This window comes from Melopsittacus undulatus, chromosome 6 (genome assembly GCF_012275295.1).
Source record: "Melopsittacus undulatus isolate bMelUnd1 chromosome 6, bMelUnd1.mat.Z, whole genome shotgun sequence".
NCBI lineage: Eukaryota > Metazoa > Chordata > Aves > Psittaciformes > Psittaculidae > Melopsittacus > Melopsittacus undulatus.
The window spans coordinates 84,330,977-84,351,391 of record NC_047532.1 but is presented as its reverse complement, the minus strand read 5'-3'; the positions used below and the strand labels follow the sequence as shown (position 1 = coordinate 84,351,391).

Sequence of the window (20,415 nt, the reverse complement as noted above, 5' to 3'; positions counted from 1 at the left end):
GAGGCAATTAGCCACACAGTGATTAACCAGTGTTGTTTGCACTGGATGGGAACTGCTCCTGGAGAGCTTAAAATCTTTCAATAACAAATGCCAAACTTCTCTATTATAAACCAGTTGTTTTGGGGTTTCCAATGCACACATACATTTTCTTATGTACATAATTTCATGTAACAGACATGGAACTCCAAACCTGAAAACAAATCACAAGTGAAGTATGAGGGCATTGCACTAGATAATCAAAAATGCAAGAGTGCTGTAAACTACATATTCACAGTAAAATTTCATACAGCACATCCCCTTTATAGGCTTGGGTGATCTGACAAAAAAGAGGTACTAGAGCATCCACAATTCAGCCTCTTTCGTTATGAATGTGTAACTTGCAGAAAAGCAAGCAGAAAATCATTAGTTTAAGAACAGGTATATGTGTTGCATTTGGAAACTTGAACTGCATCTTTTCAATGTCATTTATTGTGTATCTTTGCATTGTTTTTATCCTGGCCCTAAGCCCAAGTGCTGAAAATAAAGCAAGGAAGGTTGAATTTACATCATTTCTGAACAGAAAAGAAACCTCCCAAGAGAGCCTGATCTGTCTGCAGGCTCAAATCAGTCTAAATCACTGGGGGTCAGAGAAATCAATTCTCATTTACCTATTAATAGTCTCTATCTATATCTAGTAAAACATTTTAAACTCAGCAAAGTCTTCTCTGTTGGTAAACAAAATGCTCCACAAATTCCAGCTTACAAATCATTCTGCAAGAAACAAATAAAGTCATTAACAAAGGAGATATCTGGGACACTAAGCTGGAACACTCTACAAGTGATTGTCTTGTGTTTACTATAATCAGCATACTTTACATGGAACAAAATGAAGAGAGATTACAATTAAGAGAAACTATTATTCTGAATCTGTTTAAAATAATATAATCGACCCTTCACCTAAATTTAAATAATACAGGATCAGCTAAAAAGGAGCTTTCATAAAAAAAAGAATATGCATTTGGACTGAGAATATTTCCCACTTATTTTCATGCTAATTGTAATCTTCAGGAAAAGAACTCTTCAGAATGGTATCTATCATGGAAATGCTGACAGACACTCAAGCGTTATGGTAGTAGCAAATTGTAGAAAGCTCTTAGGGTTGTCAAACCTTTCATTCCTGCCCTTTTTTCTTCTTATTTGATTTTAACCAGTTCTCTGCAGCTAATGATTCATTATTGCCACAGAAATACATAGTGGGTCACCTACAGTTTTCTAATGTGTGCAGACTTGAACTGCATGCATTTCATAGCTGGTTCAGAGAACACTGACAACAGCATTTCTGGGTTAGAAAAGAAATGAAGCATCAACAAGTAAGACCTTAAAGCTGCAGCAGCATTTGTTGCACACCCACAAGATGAAGCTCTATCCCGTTCTGAGTTGGGGGAACTGTGCCATTAACACTGCCAATACTTGCCAGTTCCCACAAGTTCTGAGACAATAATAGCTCTTTTTTCTGGTTTGATGAACAAACTGTAAGAGCAATTACATCATTTAATACACAGGTAAATCAATGGCACTTGACAACTCACAGCAAACAGGATGCAGGGAGACAGAGAAGAGGTGGGTGAAATACAAAAAGTTCCTTTTGTTCAAGCTGAAGCATTTTATGTGATCTGAAACAAAACATTTTGTCTTCTGCTTATTTTTCAGTTAAGAAAATATAAATGTAAAGAAAATGTCATTTCAGAATACAAATGTTTTGTTTGAAAAATATCCAACGTTTCAGGCTTTTCAAATCTTTTATCATATTTTTCCAATCAATTTATGCACAAAGTTGGATCTGAAGCTCCAATACTCTTCCTTTGAAACCACATTTTTGGAATATTTTCAGGCCTTGTGTGATCACAAATGTAAAGGCCATAGGAAAGCTTTCCCTCAGTCTCTCCGAGACCAAGGCATGAATTCCAAACCTTTACTAACCTGCCTATGAGTTAGGACTTCCCAAAAAGAAAACTTTTATTGTTGACATAGTTAAAGATCTGGACTAGAAGAACTCTAGTTCCTTCTTGCTAGTCCTCATAATAGTCTGTAGAGGAAAGGACAGATCTGTGTGTACATAAGTGCCTCTCCAAAAAGAGGAATTCAACAAACAACATGGCACAACAACACTCACTTTCCTGCAGTATGTTTCTCATTCTCTGTCTACTTGTCTACTCTGTCTACTGTCTACTTGTCTACTTGAGTAGTAGAAGCTTTTCAGGAGAGGACTTTCATTTCCACAAACCCAGCACATTAGCCAGGCAGTGATGGTAATTCTGCCTGCCTCCCTCAGCATCCCCTCCTAACAGAATACATCATCCTCATCTTGTCTGAGCATTTTGTGACCATCAGTTGACTTCTGTGGGTGATAAGTTAAGCAGTAGGAAAAAACAAGGCTGCAGTTCAAAATGTCTCCATTCACCCCTTTCCGTGCCTCTAGAACAAATTAGACTATTTCCACTTAAAAAATAGAGAAGAAAAAACAACAACAAACACTCTACAAGCTGAGCATTATGAGACACCTGCAAACTGTTCTGCAGTGTTGCCTGAAGAAGAAAAAGAAACAACTCACAGGTGGCTGGGAGAGTAAGATTTATGCCTGAAAATACTTCCCTGCCACCGCAGAGAGAGTGTTGGAATCTGCTGTGAGCTCCTTTGATAATTAGGTTCAACTGACAACTCTTGCAGACAGGCTTAAAGACTCTTGATTCCTTCTTTAACAGCGCTGGTTTGATTTAGATGACGTTTTTATTACTGCTGTGAAAACCCCACCTGGTAGAGGCAAGGTCTCTTTCTCCTTTTCCCTCTGTTCATGTCTAACATTTGGAGGTTTTAATTCTACGGAAGGCAAAGAGGCAGGTGGTGTTGGGGGGGTATTGCCTCTGAGTCCTGCAGTGCTGATTAGTTATTGGTTTATTATGAGGCTCTGTAACAAGGTCTAATAAATAACAAGGAGCTCAGAGCTATACATTTATTACTCATGGTGAAGTCTGCTTACCAAAAAATCAGTTCCGAGGGTTTAACAGAAATGTGCATCCTTATTGCAGTGCTTTCATAATAGCACACTAATTTACTGACAACTATGCATGCTAGGGGATGCAAACTAGGGATGGATGTTTTGTGCTCCCAAACTGCATTGATCTACAAACCTGCACTCTCATCATATCCAGCAAATCCAGTGACATAATGTATGGGTACAGTCCAGGGTAAGGACAGCGCCAAAAATTCAGAGTACTACTAAATCTGTGTACTAATTTAAGACAGGAAAAGCAGACTTAGAATGCAAGACATCTGCCAAAGGAACAACCCATGGACTATCTTGGTCTGGGTGTAACCATTCCCAATTACTTGGGGTTTCTCAACATTAACAGAAACATGCTGGTTTCCCCGTAGAAGCAAACTGATGGGAAAAGCATCTAACCATCAAGTTCGCCTTGTTTCATCAAATTTGAAACATGTCATGTTTAGAAAGCCATCAATAAATAGGATTGGTTGAAAGACTAGTGCTGGCCCAGGGCGCTGACAGAACAGTTAGGGCTGCTTGGTTTCCCTAAAGCAGCAAACCCATAATGGCCCACATGAGCAAAAGCTGTTACTATGAACAAAAAATCTGCAGATACAGTAGATTTTGGTAAATGCTCTGTTCTAATGCTGGCTGCGGTGCACAGATTAGGTACATGATAAGTAACTTTGTCAAAGAGAAGATTCACTGAATTGCAACGTATCTGTAAACTGAGTCAAAGCGTTTTAAGAGTGAGAAGAAGGTGTCGTAAAATGATCCATGGATGTGTAATGAGATGGCATGATGAAGGACAAATACAGCATTTTCAACCTCAATTTCACTAACAAATGCACACAAAGTTAACGTTTCAAACTGTGCTAAAGCTGGCAAGCTTTTTAAACACAAACCTCAAATCGTCCTTCCGATGCAGAGGAAGAACATGACCAAAATCACTGTTGATATAGATACACCAAAGAGGACACAATGTCATTAAATGCGGATGACTTGCAATGGCAGAAGTTTCCAGTAATTGTATTTTGTGGTCAGAAGCCCCAAAGAGGATTGTACAGTTAAAGCCATTCTGGCAATATATGATCAATTTCATCTGTATGCAACTGCGGTGCAATGTTAGCTCGGTTATTTCAGTGCATCTTAATAACTAGTGGCTAAATGGTTGAACTTCGAGTTATTGATCAAGTAATAAAGCAAAAGAATCTGCCTGCTCTCCAAAATCACTTTTACAAGGAACAACTCAGAAATGAGACCAAAAAAAAGTGCAATGGAAGGTGCAAAGACTTTGGCTTTCTTTATAGTTTATATTCATTGTGTCTATAGGAGCTGGGAATGCCTTGTCCATGGTATAACCATAGGTTAGTCTTTGCTCCAAGACTAATGGGTAATTATTAAACAAGGAAGACAAGAAGATGCCATTAGGTGCAAATTCCATGGATGTTCACAGATATAAGTGTTTGTTTTCGTTACAACTGGTATAGCAAATGATAATCAGCATCCGGAAGAAGCCAAGCACAACTTGGATATTGGACATCCTCACACACCACTTCCTTCCCTCCTTGAAGTGATAAGCATGGAGGAACAAATGCTGCTTTCTGAAAGCCCTGGTTAAGGCATACTGAGAGCTGTATCACAGGCAGACAACACATTAGGAGAAGAGAAAAAGTATGGTGACTTTGACAGGAGGCCATTCATCTTTAAGATTAACACTGATGCTAAAATGAATGTTACCTTGGCAAGGACTGCCACAAGGGGCAGCTGTAGCAGACAGCATAGTTCTCACACAGGGCTAAATCAAACCCCAGAACACTCAAGGGAAGCCTCAGCTACCATCAGGGCAATTTGATAACAGATTATCAGGCACACAGATAGCTTCTATGTCTTTAGAGTTTATTCACTAGAAAGGAGAGCGAGCAACTCACACTGCCCTGGCCCCAGGTCACTCATCACTCTTTAGACAGGAAACTATTTCCACTTGCAATTAAAACCCTGTTTTAAAACCACCCAGGAGACTTCTGGGACATACCATGTTTTTAGCAGTAAATATTCCAAAAAGTACCTGACTTCGCCTTCTCTAATGTGACCTTCTAATTCTTCTATGAATTTTTCCCCTTTCATCCAGTAAATCATGGGGCCTGATTCTCCACTGAATCCAAAGAAAGCTTTGCAGGCCACAGTCAGCGGGTTTCCTGAGGACAAGAAGAAAAGAGAGGGTCAGACACTTTGTCACAGCTACTAATGAGAAAACAATTATGGGAAATCTCAGCGTCTCAAATAAACCTCCCCAGTTAAAACTGGAGGGGAAAAAAACCCCAAAATAACCATAGGAAGTAGGTTGATGTTGATTTGCATCTACAGGAAATAGCTGTGGAATAAAACTGAAGTTATCTGTAATCCCATTTTTTCCCCAGAAAGATACTACATCAACAATGAAAAGGTATGGAAATGGTGGCAACATAAGGTGTTGTCAGACTGACTGTTAAAAAGAAGATGACCTCTTTGTCAGACTCATGAGATCTCTACCAAGACTGGGGAGTGTGCCCTAAGCGGCAGGTAAATCACTTAACTTGCTTATGGTTGCCCATCCACCCACAGGAAAGACACAGTAATAATTTCTTCCTTGTTTAGATAGAAATCAAATGCTAATGAAGTCTTGGTAAGCTGTTCAGAGAGCTTTTAAAGATCCCCAAGTAATATATGAAGCCAGTAAGCACCAACAACACTCACGCTACTGTCAATAGGTTTTGGCAAAGGACCAAACTTCAACGCAATAGAGAACAATAGAGTTCAGGCAACAGAGTACAGAATTCCTTTCAGCTCTGCAAGAATACTTCCAAAAGGAAGAAAATAAAACTTGGAAACTAATCAGATTTCTTTTCTCTCCAAGAATTCAGCATTTAGATGGATTTTTGTTTGGCTACAGCTTTAGATGTACTAGCTAGTTCAGGACTGTGCTTACAGTGCCAGGACAGATGGTTGTCTGCCTGCAGAAGACAAATATAAAAGAACAAAAACCTCTCAAAGAAGCCAGGGAATTTAGAAGAACCATGCTCATTCCCTTAGTATGCAAATCCAGCTGCTGCATCCACTTCTCTTTGTCTATGCTTTATAGTGTAGGTGGTCCAGGTTACAAAGCAGCTGTAGAGTCACCAACTTAAATGGGAGGACAGACCTCATTTAGTGCCAGTGGAGGCTCCTGCTGAATCTTCTAGCACTTGGATCAAGCATCAAAAGTCATCCTAATGCATTTTACTGTGTGTGGAAGAGGTGTTTTATTATGCCAGCCATTCTCAGTGTCAGCAGGAGACTCTTTTGACGCTGAAATAGAACAGGCCTATACTCTCTTCAAAAAGGTTTAGTCATTTGGAGCACCTCACTTGGTTGAGCATGGGCTAATGGTTTCACCTGATTGTCTTACTGTGCCCTAATCAGCCACCTCGCCTGCTCAGCAGTGATAACTCGCTGTGGGCACACTTGGAGCATATCTGAGCTGTGTGTTAAAGCATCTTTGCCTAATCCCCCACAGAGCTGTCCTAAGTCAAGTAAATGCACTCGTCTATCCATTATTCCAGTGCCCAATTTAAGACATGTCAAAAGAGTCTGATTAGACAGGAAGTGCAGCACTCCCAGCCACTGAAAATCAGACGCCTTTAAATTGTTCCCAAGTCAAGATCCAAAATTACAAGTCCTTTTGAAACACTAGGATACAGCAAGAAAAGGTTTAAAGACTTCAGTCTGTTTCTTAAATAGCAGATGACAGAAATGGAAAATGTTTATCCTGAAAATGTTTTACAGACTCTTTCATTATCTCCACATTCACTATGAACTCTGGTACCACAGCTGGCCACTGAACACATGCTGATGCTGACAGATTATACACAACCAGCTCAAACATCCCAAATATAAGAAGGGGGGATAGTCACAGTTATCTGTACATCCCACAACACTGACCACCGTCATAAGGATGTTCCAAACTTCACTAACTGGTGAAGAGCCAGAAACACTTTTAGGCAGATATTTGGTTCCACTACAAGATGATACAGGAGAAGTCTGCTTCCTTCTGCTCCTAACCCACCCACCCAGCCTTGTGAGGTGCTGGGTGCCCTCTATGGTGGGAGGGGAAAATTGGAGCCTCAGGCTGTGTCCATCTCATGTTCTTCTAAAGTGCTGAATGATGGTGTAATGTGAGGTCTTCTGCCTCAGAGTCATGATACACATCTGCTTAAATACCACTTGGTGATCCCTCGCATGTGGCTGCTCAGTCCTTGTTTGATTTGAATGGAAATAGACAAGTGTAGCAATGCAAAAAGAGGAAAGAGCTCGATGTGGCCTATCAGCACTGACAGGATATGCCTTTTTCCTGGCATACCATGCTGGGCACTAAGTGCTACACACAAAATATATTACAGGGTGTGATCTTCCTCAAAGCAGCAGTTTTTACTTAAAAAACAAACCCTCAAGAAATGAAATATTCCAAGGTGAGTGTAAGATTTCTATACATACAGAGTAAATATCCTGAGGTAATACATCTGATCTGAAGAAATGAGTTTTCTATACAAACAGGAAAACCTAAAAGAACCCCCAGCTGTTGGTACACAGCTTCTGTAATAAACAAACCCAATATAAGGCATCAGTAGCCTTTACTGTGACAGCTTGCATGCTATGAACTTACTTGGGTAAATCCATTTCCCATCTTTGCCACCAAGGGAAACCTGGTATTAAAACCAGAGTGAATTAGCATTTTCAGCTCAAAATCTGTGGCTGGCCACACTTGAAACACCCACAGCTCAGCTCATCTGCAAACCCATCACTGATCAGAGGGAGGAATAAGCAGCTGTTTCACATGGAACAACTATCTTATCTCAGTAGCAGAACGATGCACATCTGAGACAATGCACAGATCTGAGCTGATCTGTTCTGGGGTGGAAAGAGCTTGGGGCTTTATGACACTTCAAGGTCCTATTCAAACCCAAACTCTCACACATGCTGGTAAGGACATCATGCTCTTCTGTAGCTTTCTGAAGCAGCTTCTGGTTTATTACTCATCATTCATTTGTGACTCTGGAAGCAGGACAAAGGCAGGAAAGGTAACATAGGCTCTTCCTTGCAGAAACACTTTACCTCCTCAAATAAGCCTCCACAAGGAACGTAAGGGAGGCTCCCCCTCTCATGCCATGTCAAGACACAGCTGTCCACAGCTGCAGACTGGGACTACTGGTTTCCAGGGAACTCCAACCAATTTCTATGCAGAAGAGAACATGGCATGTCTCACTGCATCTCCCCCCAAGTACTGAGATCCTGAAACTGCAGCTGAATTCCCTGGTTCCTAAATGTACTCTTGAATATGGGGAGAAACAAGCACTGAGCATGGAAAATGTCCTTTGCAGGTCCTGCTTTGGGGTTGGCTTTGAGCCATCTGGTATCACACTGAGTCACAGTTATAGGCAGAAGGAACTAACAGGCAATTAGTAACTCCAGCAACTAATCTCCTGTAAGGCCAAACTTTTGCATATCATTACTGCTCTTCTGCATGACATTTAAGTTCCACCACTAACTGTTCTTATTAAGAAATATTCCCCTTGCATCATTTAATTAACATCATCAAAGTTCCTAGAATGAATGGCATCCTGAAAGTTTTCCATTTATAAATGCTTTCTCTTTACATCAGATAGACATTTCAGTTGCAATTTTAATTAATAAACTCATTTGCTGAGAAACAGGGAAAATGATTAGTGAGATTTCTAATGAAGCAACAGTGAAGAGAATGTTTTAAGAAGCAAGAGAAGGAAATGGAAAAGCTGCTTGTAGACATCATAGAGTCTACTGCTTTGCTGGGGTCACCTTGTCACAGGAAAGCCTCAGGTTCCAGCTATTTCCCCTACTCTGTCAATCACACAGGCTTTTTGCCAACTCCCAGCTGATAAGACACAACCACTGGCAATAGGGATGACTTTTATTGCTAAATCATACTGTACGTTTTTCACCTGACCATTTCCACACTATATCTGTGTGAACTCTACCATACATTTCAATGATTCTTTGGTTTTTTTCCTGAAAACGAGAATTGCACAGAAATGCAATTATTCAAGCAAAATAGCTTCCTGGTGGCAGTAGAAGCACTGGCTAAGGATGGGAAAAGGGTCTGTAAGAGAACATTGTCAGGCACGATTCTGAATGTGCTTACTGCAGGTCTGACATGTTTTGAAAGAGAATGACAAACCCTGCAGCACAGTGTCTCTTGAATGAGGCATGCTCCAAGCACTGACTAAATGATGCTTAAAATACCTAAAAGTCGTTCAGTCTTTTAAGACCTTAGATGCCAAGGCTAGGTGACTGATCAGCATGGAAGACAAAAGCTGCTCACAGATCCTAAGATCTGGCTAACACCAAGCCATGTTTTCAGGCATTTGTTTTAATATAGTCTGATTATTTGTTTGTTTTCACTCATTTTGCACAAGTAGCTGCATTTTTTGCTTATCTGTGAGCATCTCCTCAAGGGTGCAACACAATTCAGACTCTCTGATGTCCACATTCTGATGCTCTGTTCTTCCAGTAAAACAGGCTTTCACTTATGGATATCCCAAATAACCCCAGAGCAAAACCATCAAAGAACCAAAGTAATCTATGAATCCTTGGGTGCTTATTCCTGCTGGCTTGAAACATCAATGGGTTTTCCAATTCTTTCACATCTTTGTGCCAGATACAACACCACTCTGAACATGCTGGAGTTGAAGTAGATGATCTTGCCAAGCTACTGGCAGAACTGACTGACAGTGTCAAAGGAAGACCTCCTTTTGCATCAGGCAACATCAAGTCAATCCTGCACATGTTGCTAGTTGGATTTACAACTTCATTTCCACCTGGGTGTTAATACCATTGACTGTAATATCATTGCTTTTACCTATGCCAGGGCTGGATACTTTATACACATAGAAGGGAAGACAAGTGCACTGCTGCCACCAAAATATCATTCCATCACTCCAGTTCTCTCTTACTGATGTGTATGCATCATGTATGTCCTCTCCAATAATGGTGCTTGTGTCTCTTTCCCTATAAGACTGACGGAGAGAAGTGTTTGCAAAGGAACAGATTCCCACTCTTGACACATGCAGATGTTGTACAGGCACTTCATGGGCTTGCTTTCTTCAGTTTACCAAGGCAGAGGACAAGAAAAGCAGGTTACTTATCACATCTCAGTAAGTGTATTCTACAGGCTGTCTGCAGGATTGAATCTGGCTTTCCAGGCTATGAGGTTTGCAAGGCAAATCACCATGTCACTGACAAGAACATTATTGTTCTAATGTGCTTTACAAGTGCTAGAAACTGGCCAGAGAGCAACAGAGTGATTTAAATTCTCCTGGCAAGGCAGGCTGGATTGTATACAACTGTGAAGAAAAGAACATGTTTCCTTTTCCTTCAGAAGGACATCCTGGATAAAAAGATATGGGAGACAGAGCTTACACCTGCAATTTATCCACAAAACAAATGCCAGGGGCAACACAGACCTTGACTCATGAAAAACAATCTCTGTGTGCAGTAGCTTCTATCTCGTTTGCAGACAATGTCAATTGTCCCAAAGTCCATTGCAAGGACATCCTGAGCTGTTCTCCTGTTCCCAGCAACAACAGGCAGAGCCCAAAAGCACTCTGAGGTGGTGCAGCCGAAGCCAAACCTTGGATATGACTCGGGGTGATGCTGAATGCAACAGCAGCAAATAGCGCACACTTGAGGCCATGTTCCCAGTGTGAGAGCCAAAGCCAGCGGCTGAGCTGCTGAGCTCAGACCTCTGCCTGGAGCTCATCCGCAATGGGCCAACCTCCTGAAGGAGCCAGGAGGCATTTGGCCGAGGACATGCCCAGCACAGCTGATCACCTGTCTCAGTCCCCTCTCAGCACAGATCAATGGACTTAGGTACCACTTCACAGCATCAGGGTCTTCAGCATCTGTTCTATTATCTGCTAAGGCAGCACTGAAACTCTCCAGGGATTTAATCCAGTAGATTCATGACTGGCTATGATCCTTTCCAAGTATCTGCATTACTAAAGATCAGCCAGGAATTAATGAATTGGAAGGAATATCAAGACACCTGCTTTGGATAGCAACAATGATTGCTTTTGCTTTAATAGGATAAATTAATATTGCAAGCAAGCCTAACTAGCCTCCAGACACTGCAAATCAGTTTAAGAGCATTTAAAACACACACATACATACACATATTACTTGATTGTTTTATTCTCCAAGCTTCTATGAAGAAACAGGCCCTGTGCTATGAAGAGCATGTGCTAGCCACTACCACCATATCTTGCAAGCTGTATTGGTACGTAAGGAAAATAGATGACTACGTAAAATCAGGTTGGCTCTTCACTCATACAAGAACTTTTCGACCAAGACAAATCTTTGGCAACAATAAACAGCCCAGTGAAAACTCTGACAAGATGCAAAAGGTTTTTAGGTCTTGTTTAGTCTTCTGTCATTTATGATCTTAGTTCTAACCTTCTTTCTTGCTCTGCTCTCATTTCTTATGCCCTGAGACATCACAATACAAACAGCCACAAGGTATTTGTGCTTTTCTGTCTCACTCAAGTGAGGAAATGGCATATAGAAGAAGCAGGAAAAAAACCAAACCCAAAACACTAAAAGCAAACAGCAAAACTCCAAACAAGAAACAAAGCAACTAAGCCTCTTATTTGTTACCAAGAACACAAGTCAATGCCTTTGCTCTCATTCCATGCAGACTGAACCGTGTCTAATTTAAAGTACACAATCATGACCTATCGCAAGTGCTGCTTGGAGGCTTGGATATTGACTGCTGTTCTCACAAAGAGAGAAAAACAAAACTAAAACACACATAAAGCTGAAATGTTGCTGATAAAAAGTTATCAGATGTTCTAAAAATGAATCAATTGAGGCAAAATGTCTTAGAGCAACTTTCTTCCAAAACACACCTAGAAAAACATCTCAACCCCTGTCAAAGTAAACCTCACCTAAATCCTCTAAAATCCCTTAGTTCTTTTTCAGAACTGCCTTGGGGTCAACATTTGAAGTTTTAGTCATTGGGAGCTCAGGTGTAACTGAAAGTCAAGGATTTCAGCTTTTCAGTTATCTACCTACAATGAAGATGGATGCTTAGTGGGATTTCCAGAAGCAATTTGACAGATGCCTTGTGCTGACTTTAAGCTGTGCTCAATGCTGAGGTCCTTCTGGAAATCTCATTTCTGTGCACTCTGAGGTACAGTAATATTATTTAAGAGAAATACCCTGCAGGTACTTGAAAAACATCCCCTTGGAGGGAGGGCTCAATGGGCTGAGGCAGTCCAATGGCAACAAAGCAGCAACATCCAGACTAAGGTGCACTAAGCAGGGAGTGAGATGGAACAAACCACCTCGCTATGGCGAGGGCATGGGTATGGCCCCATAGTGTCACAGCAACCATTTCTCTTTATTCTAGTATTACTTTTACTGTGGCCAAAATAGGTGACAACACACAGGTGTGTTTCTCCAAGAACAGGAAAGGAAAAACTATTCAGAGGGATGCTTGCTTTCTTGGATCACTGTCCTGTGGTGAGAAGGGGAGCAGCCAACCATTTGAACTACAGAGAGGTGGTCCACAACGAGATGCTACTGTCTCCTCCCAGCAATCTGCTGGCTTAAAGGGAAGGCAGGGTTCTATCCTATACATTGCTGCTTCTTGCCAGCTTCAGGACTTTCCAACTCTTCAACTTGGCCCTGCATAAGATTTCCTATGGACAATGTCTTGCATTTCAATTTCCTGAGCACAAACATAAGATCTTTTCTGTCAGGGGAGAAAGAGGATGAAAGGCAGCATCTCTTCCTAGAGAGTAATCTGGTGCATGAAGGGACCAACCTAACCAACACCTGCTAGCATCAATGTGGCCAAATTCTGAACCCTACTCACATGAGTATGTAATGGATATCCAGTTGTACATCCCATTTGTAGGCAGAGGTTGCTAAGGAAACCAGCTGCAGGCTGCAACAGACTAAAGATATTATGCTAAACCTCTTCAACTTCTGTGTTGGTTTTTAAGCAAGTGACAAAACTTAAAACCATGACTATAGAATGGATAATTCTTCATCACTTAGGACAAAGAAAATGTGAACTTAGAATTCATGCTAAGGATGTCTTGCAGTATGAACAAAGTGACACTGTCTGAAATGAATGTATGCTTGAATATAAGTGGTCAGCTGGGGTATTTTCATACTCAGTTTGTGACTGTTCATCTAACTGCTGCTTGGATTTTTGCTAGCCCAGCTCATGCTAAGGCCTGATGTATGCTGGCAGCAGTGTGATTAGGTCAATGAGCACCTCATTGGCAGGAGAGGTGGCCAGACAGAGCTAAAGGACCATTATGTACCATTATCACCTGCAAATTGCTGTCTCCAGCAACCATTAACTTATGGAAATGGTGTAAACTAAACCTCCAAGCTAGATGGTGTAAAACCTGAGTTGACCCAAGCTTTTGAAGCAGATCCAGCAGCAGGTGGACTGCTGAGGCCTTCCTGCTTACATCAGTTTTGTACAAATGTAAGGAAAACCTAATTCTCACTGAACAGCTTGCCAAGTATCTTCATAGTGCCTTGCAGCAGGTATGTAGGGCCAGAAACATTAGTGTCATTAACAAAGCTCAGAATACCACCTTGCTGCATGTATTCTGATGTTAGCTAAGTCTTTTCCTCTCTCTGCTGTCATGCTCCCATGCAGGATAATGGGATGGCAGGGCTAAGGAAATAAGCCTGACTCCAGAGGCAGTAACAGCTGCAACCTTCTTATTTCCCAGCTTTCCTAACCTTCCTATAATAAATCAAAAGCAGTGCTGGATCCTGGTCACGGGGATGGAAAGACAGACATCAATCACCTCTGATACTGCACATAACCACAACTGTCACCTCACTTGGCCTCAGTTACGCAGGTGGCCTCTCATTCACAGGGAACAGGACTTGTGATGATGCAAGTTCCTCACTTGCCCTGTGCAATGGGACCAGCCGGGATCAGCTTGTACTCACATGAAGATCTACAACTGACTGATGTACTTAAACCTCAGCACATACTCAAACCTTTTGCTGAATAGGGAGAAGGTTCCCTATTGATTGAATTTAAGCACGGCTTTAAGTGCTGTGCTGTGTAAGGGGAACAGTGAGGTATAAAAAAAGGTTAAAAAAGAAAAACATCAACCACAAAACAACATTTTCTCCATGCTGATTCCAGGAAATAATTCCCATTTACTATTTACTTACATTTACAGGTAACATTCAGGGAGAGCAGGAAAGTAAAACACAGTTTCATAAACAGAACCTGTATTTGCTTATTGAGTGGATCAATACTGTTGATCAGCTGGCCTATTAGGAATTTACAAGGAAGTTTAACCTTTTCCAACTTGTAAAACTAAAGGACGTATTTTTATTTGCCTCTTTTAGTGTTAAAAAGGATAAAAAACCCAAACAGGATAGAAAGTATTTTAAAACCAGTCAGTCCTTCAGAAAACTCTCACTGTTTTACATCAGTTCTGCTTGTTTGCTTTCTGTTTGTTGTGTTCTCTCCCCCCCCCCCCCCCCCCCAAGAAAAAACCCCACACCACCTTGGTTTAAGACTCTTTTAACCAAGACACAAGACTTAAAACAGGGACTTGTATCTTGGGTGCATGAATTTGGCAAGTACTTAAAGATGTAAGGATCATAAGAAATTTTATGGCTTAAAAGTATTCCTTCCTCAAGAGATACAGTGACATCCCCTTGCACTCAATTATTTGAGCCACAATCTATCAGTTCAGGTAAGTGCCACACTGAAAACGACCTTGGATTTCTTTTCTCTGACAGATGTGATTTACAGAAGTCAATAGACTAACTGCCCTAAACCTATTAGCAGTGAGGACTCAGGTGTACCCTAAGCCTCTTGCCTTGCCTTCAGTTCATAGCACTCACATTAACCACACATTAAATGGAATTTTAGTTGCATAGGAGACTAATAACCTCAATTTTCTTTACGTGAGTGTCGAACCATGAAGTCTGTAACTCAGAATTCCTAAAGCCTGCCCCATTATTTCCCTCCCCCGGATCTTTACACGCAGTGAAGGCATAGCCCATAGTTTCACCTTCCCCAGATCTACTGGATTCACCCTTATTCCCAGCACTGCTGAGCAATGATGATTCAAAGGACTACAGAAATCAAACCCACTTTGCTGGCCCAAGCAGAAACTCCTGCAGAGGGGAGCTACCCTGTTTAAATTCATGGTGATGAGACATCACATGCTGACAAGTGGGAATTTCATGACTTAGCAGGGAAATCATCCAAGGATTGCAAAACACTGGGTAAACAAGGATGTCTCAGCAAGGACGGACCCTGGCTTTCTCCATACCACAGCAGAGCACCTTTAAAGGAGAATACTGTTGCCTTTCCCTCACAGCATCAGAGGAGCAGGGGCCAGCTTTTGTGGGCAGAGCTTTGTCACTAGAGCAAGCTATAGATACAGACCTCTCTGGATGGTACCAGGTACTTTACCCTGCTTTCTACAAGCATGGACTGCAGCAAAGCCCACATCTCACGTGCTTGTGGGATTACACTGGGAAAGAGTGGAGCACAGATTCACCCCAAGGTTGGTCCCATTGCTTTGGGGATTCCCCCATGTGGCCACATTGCCTGACTGTGGATCCCCAAAGCTAATGCAAATGGCACCAACAGGTCATACTGAGACCCTCAAACTTCAGTGTGTTGTGCAGAGCAAATGCAAGGATAAGTAAGCTTTTTGAAAGAATAAAAACCCCAAACCACAATAATAAAGACACACACCCTTGGGAAGAGGGATGTCATGTCTTCTCAAGACTTACAGAATGCTATGCATCTGAAATATATTGAGAAGAGGGAAGATATATTGCTTTGCTGCAGTGTGGGTATGTCCTGCTCGGGAAAGCCATGTGATGAGTTAATACAGAACAACCTCCTCAGAATTTAATGTGAACCTACGTGGTTGATCTTGACAAGAAAGTTTCATATTCAGAAATAAAGAGGATTTAGGAAACAGGAGTCCTCTGTCTACCATGTGGGCAGGGGCTGTCACTCCTGTTATGCACAGCATGAGTGAGCTACTGCCTGGCCCAGGTAAGAGCTCAAGCCTGCCTTTTACTCCAGGATGCTGTGAACAGCACCTGGCACACACAGCCAGCTTCCACAGAGAGCAACTTTGATTTCATACATTCCTGGAGCCTCAGAATACCCCCTGCCTTGTAGTGTTTGGATATAAGGCAGTATCTCAGGAGCTCAGAGCAGGATCTTAAAATAACCCCCTGGATAGAAAAGCTTTGCTCTTTATTGCTTATCTCTTTCCTTAGCTGAGCTAGTGCTGAAAAGGAAATTAAACAGCTGCCTACAAGAGCCAATGTGAAACCATGGCCACTTCAGTATCAAGATTCTTATTTGAGCTTTTCTTCTAGGGCCAGAAAGCTTTACATGGCCTTCACCTCTGAATTAACCAGAGAAGGTTACAGACTTGCCCTTCCCTCCCTTGAGAAAGCTCCTGCCACTATTTAAAATGAAGCAAGGACCCAGGTAATTTGTGATCATCTGGAAGTGTGACGGTCTAATCACACACAGATGTGTAGGAGCAAGACCAAAGGACTGGTCTTTAGAGATGTGCATCTGCTACCTTGCAGAGCAGTAAATGGAGCTGTGCCTGCAGCTGGTTACAGGCTGCAGCAAATGCCTACTCTCAAAGCCTTCGGAATGTTTCTAGTAAGGAGTTTTAAGAGGATACTGAATGTTCTTGAAAGCTCATATAGCAATACAAAGCAGAGACAAATACAACAGAAGAAACCTGTTGTAGTCCAGAATGGATTTTCTCATTCAGGGAAGCCACTACTGCTCCATGCACAGGGTGATGTGAACATGGCAGCATTTCACTGTTATTTCCCACTCCAATGCTACATCTGTGCTGACTCAGTGAAGGATCCAAAGCTCCTTTTCCTGGGTAGGGTTTAGGTACTCAAGGATTTCCTCTAATATTGTGCCTTCTGTACTGCTGCTATTGCATTTCAGCCTAGTATTTCTCAACATTTCCTCTGCTGAACTGTACCGATCATGGGCAAGATGCACATCTTAGCTCTGCATTGACTCATCTCCAATGGAAAGCCTGCCTGAAGGGAGCTGGTGCTGGATGCAGCATCTGAAAACCCCTTGGGAAGGCAAGGACAGATGCATGCTCTGTGCTACCTTTACCTGTGCCATTTCTCAGCAAGGACTAGCTCACAGCCCAGCTCAGAGAACAAGCACAGACCCTGCAGAACTGTATCTGTGCCTCACAGTGTGCTGAACACCAGGATCCCCCAAGTAGTCATCAGCCAAACAGACCAGATAATACTCGTTATTCAAATGACAAACAAATTAGCTACACAGACACTCCCATCCCCTTCAGCCCCCTAATGAAACCCACTTTAATAGTCACCTCCACACAGAAATGTGGCTCTTCTAGCAAGTTGGGGTTTATTTAGTTCTTCTCCAGTGAGTTGCTGAATGTTTCTCATTCTCCCAACAGACAGACAGGAAAGACTTCTGCAGTGACTGCTGTAGTTTTCCAGCCTCTTTAGATTGACTGACCCCTGCAAGTTGCTGCTCCCACCAATGTAAAGGTACATCCTAACTCCCTTCTAGAGCCCTGAGGAGCAATCTGCCACACTCCAGAGTCACCAGCCACTGCCCTGTGAAGTTACCTGGCAGCAGTACATGTGGGTTCCCAAGTTACAGAGTGTGTGTAACAGCAGGCAAAGGGCAATGTCCCTTTCTGACTGCTTCAGAAGAACAGCTTCAAAGAGGAGAGGAGTAAAAGGGCATTTCAATGAAAGGAGAAATTAAACATCAGCAGAGGCAAATGTCTTCCTTGTGTCTGGCACAGATATGTGAGTGGACAGGGAATGAGCCTTTTGGACAGTGAAAGACCCTACTGGGCCCAGATGTTGCTGCCTGGCAGGATCAGCCATGCAATAGCAGCAATGTGCTTCCCCCAAGGGGCTGAAGCCCTGGTCTCTGCTGCCCACAAGCTTGGAGCAGCATGGGGTGATGGATGGTCCTTGGTGCAGCCACCATCTCCTGCCTCCTGTCTTCACTGCTAGCACTGCCCATCCCATGGACCATGGGGTCTCAACCAGCCTCACTCCCTGCTACTGTCTGACCCTGTTTTTGTGTTGGCTTCAGATGCAAAGGAGAGGACAATGTGACAGGCAGTGTGTGGGAGCTACCGACTGCTGGCACCCTGCACTTTGCTTTTGTCAAGTCATCTGCAAGCTGCTCAGAGCCCATGTGATGGTGCTTTTTGCTTGCTCAAATGGAAATGAAGTAAAAGCCAGGGTGACACGGACTATTGTGCAGAGAAACCAATGCAGAGCCATAGAGCAGCACCTCCACCTAATTTGGGACCATGAGCTGTCCCAGTGCCTGGGGAAAGTCTATTTCACAGTAAAGAATTTCACTTTGGACTAAAGGAAGAGAAGTTTTATGTAACCTCAAACCCAAAAGCAATGAAAGGAGTGTGAATGGTCCCACAGAAGGCTGCTGGCCTGCTTTTCCCTGTGTTTCTCCTTCTTTAGTTCCTGGCTACCTGAAGCACTTTGAGAGCTTTGATCAGGTGTATTGAAACCTGAGCATTTAGTGGGATGCAAGCAGGGCTTATGTGCTGGGCTGACAGCTTTGTCAATGGCTGGTGGGCTACAACGGAGCTGCACCCAGCTGCAGCAGGTACTGCAGACAGCTGTATGGCACCCACACAGACATGACCTGTGTAAAGGGAAGGTGACTTCTTGCACAGTTGTAATACTTCTCTCAACCTATGAAATATGGGCCAGAGTAACTGAGAGAAATGCCAGAAGCACAAGACACAGAAGCAACTACAAGACACTCCATAGCATGATGTGACCCATTTAAGAGCACTCAAAACTACCATAACTCCTCAACAACTCCCATATATTTTCATCATGCAAAATTTCTGGAAAAGTCTATAGTTTTTTTTCCAATGATCACAAAATATTTTATATTCTTAATAACAAGAAAACACATATTCACTTCCAAACAGCAAAATACATTGTTTGCACTCTGGGACCAAAACTGAACAGAAAGGAAGAAAAGCCATATAAAACTGAACAGAAAGGAAGAAAAGCCATATAAAAGGACAGCTGAAGAAACAAAGCTTTTGGTTGCAAACAGACTTTGAATGGTAGGATCTCAAAAGCCATGATCACACTTGCAGTGGATTTGGGTCCACATAAAAACCTAAGCGGTGAGACCTGTTGTGATCACAGGTGACAGAGGGAGCTGCCATGAGTAGTTCACTTCCCATGTGCACACAGAGGTGCAATCAGCATTTGATACTGGGCTCCTCCCCCATCAAAATATGCTCAGTTGTCTCCATCTTAAAGAAAGACTATAATAACAACCTCCCAAACACACTAATTTAAACCAGAAATGATTCAATTTCCTTTTGCTTTGCACCAGATGTGCTCCAGACATGCCAATGTTGTCCCTAAACACTTCCCTGCTTACTGTGGTCTCTTCTTCTAACTACTCATCAAAGTGCACTGGGTAAAATTCTCCTTACTCCACATCACTAGTCACCAACATGGCCTTGTCATTTCAATTTCTCACACCTCTTCCACTGCCCTGTATCTCTGCAAAGTCTCATCTCTATGGCTCAGTGCCATTGCCTACTAATGTTGAACAAAGCACTCGCAATTTCAATCATAATGAAAAGGAAGATCAGTAACACAGAAGAGAGAATTAACTATGGAAACCATTCTCCCAGGGCTGGCTAGGCTCTTTAGGTTTAACACCTGAATCTTCCTTACAGAAACACACTGACTCCCCCACTTCTTTTCCACCAGTCTGCTCCTAAAGAGAGTATTGGGGTGAGTGACAAACTCAGAGCCCCCTGACACCCTCCTGAACAGCATAAAAGCACCATCTAACCCCAAGGTCTTCCTTGGGTATACACCTAGAGTATATATATAGTGAAATATACATATAAATATACATATAAATATACATATAATGTAAATATACATATATATATATACACAGTGAAATATATATATACTTCCTTGGGTATACACATATACATACCTCCATGACCCTCAGCAGCCCAAGATCTACTTTACAAAAAGCAATGATTAGGAGACATGTATCATCTCCTCAATTTCATGAACACATAACACACCCTCTTTGCCCTTTACCTGCTGGAACTCCATCAAGCTGCTCTCACACCAGATACTCATTTTAAACAGCAATTTGTCAGTAGCAGTGATGCTTAGATTTTAAAAGGTAGTGACTAGTGCTGGGATCTGGCATCTCAGTCCTGACACAGGCAGACCAAATCCAGCTGCTGCCTTCTTGA

The 20,415-nt window shown here is 42.2% G+C and overlaps 1 protein-coding gene across 3 annotated transcripts in view; it reads right to left on the bottom strand.

The window, feature by feature from the left end:
- IL1RAPL2 (interleukin 1 receptor accessory protein like 2) overlaps positions 1-20,415 on the bottom strand; it is a 344,758-nt gene that overhangs the window by 22,147 nt on the left and 302,196 nt on the right. For all 3 annotated transcript variants that reach the window (XM_034064325.1, XM_034064327.1, XM_034064326.1), the window contains one exon: positions 5,091-5,220. In XM_034064325.1, the coding sequence (XP_033920216.1) occupies positions 5,091-5,220 (130 nt within the window). The remainder of the gene's footprint in view (positions 1-5,090; positions 5,221-20,415) is intronic.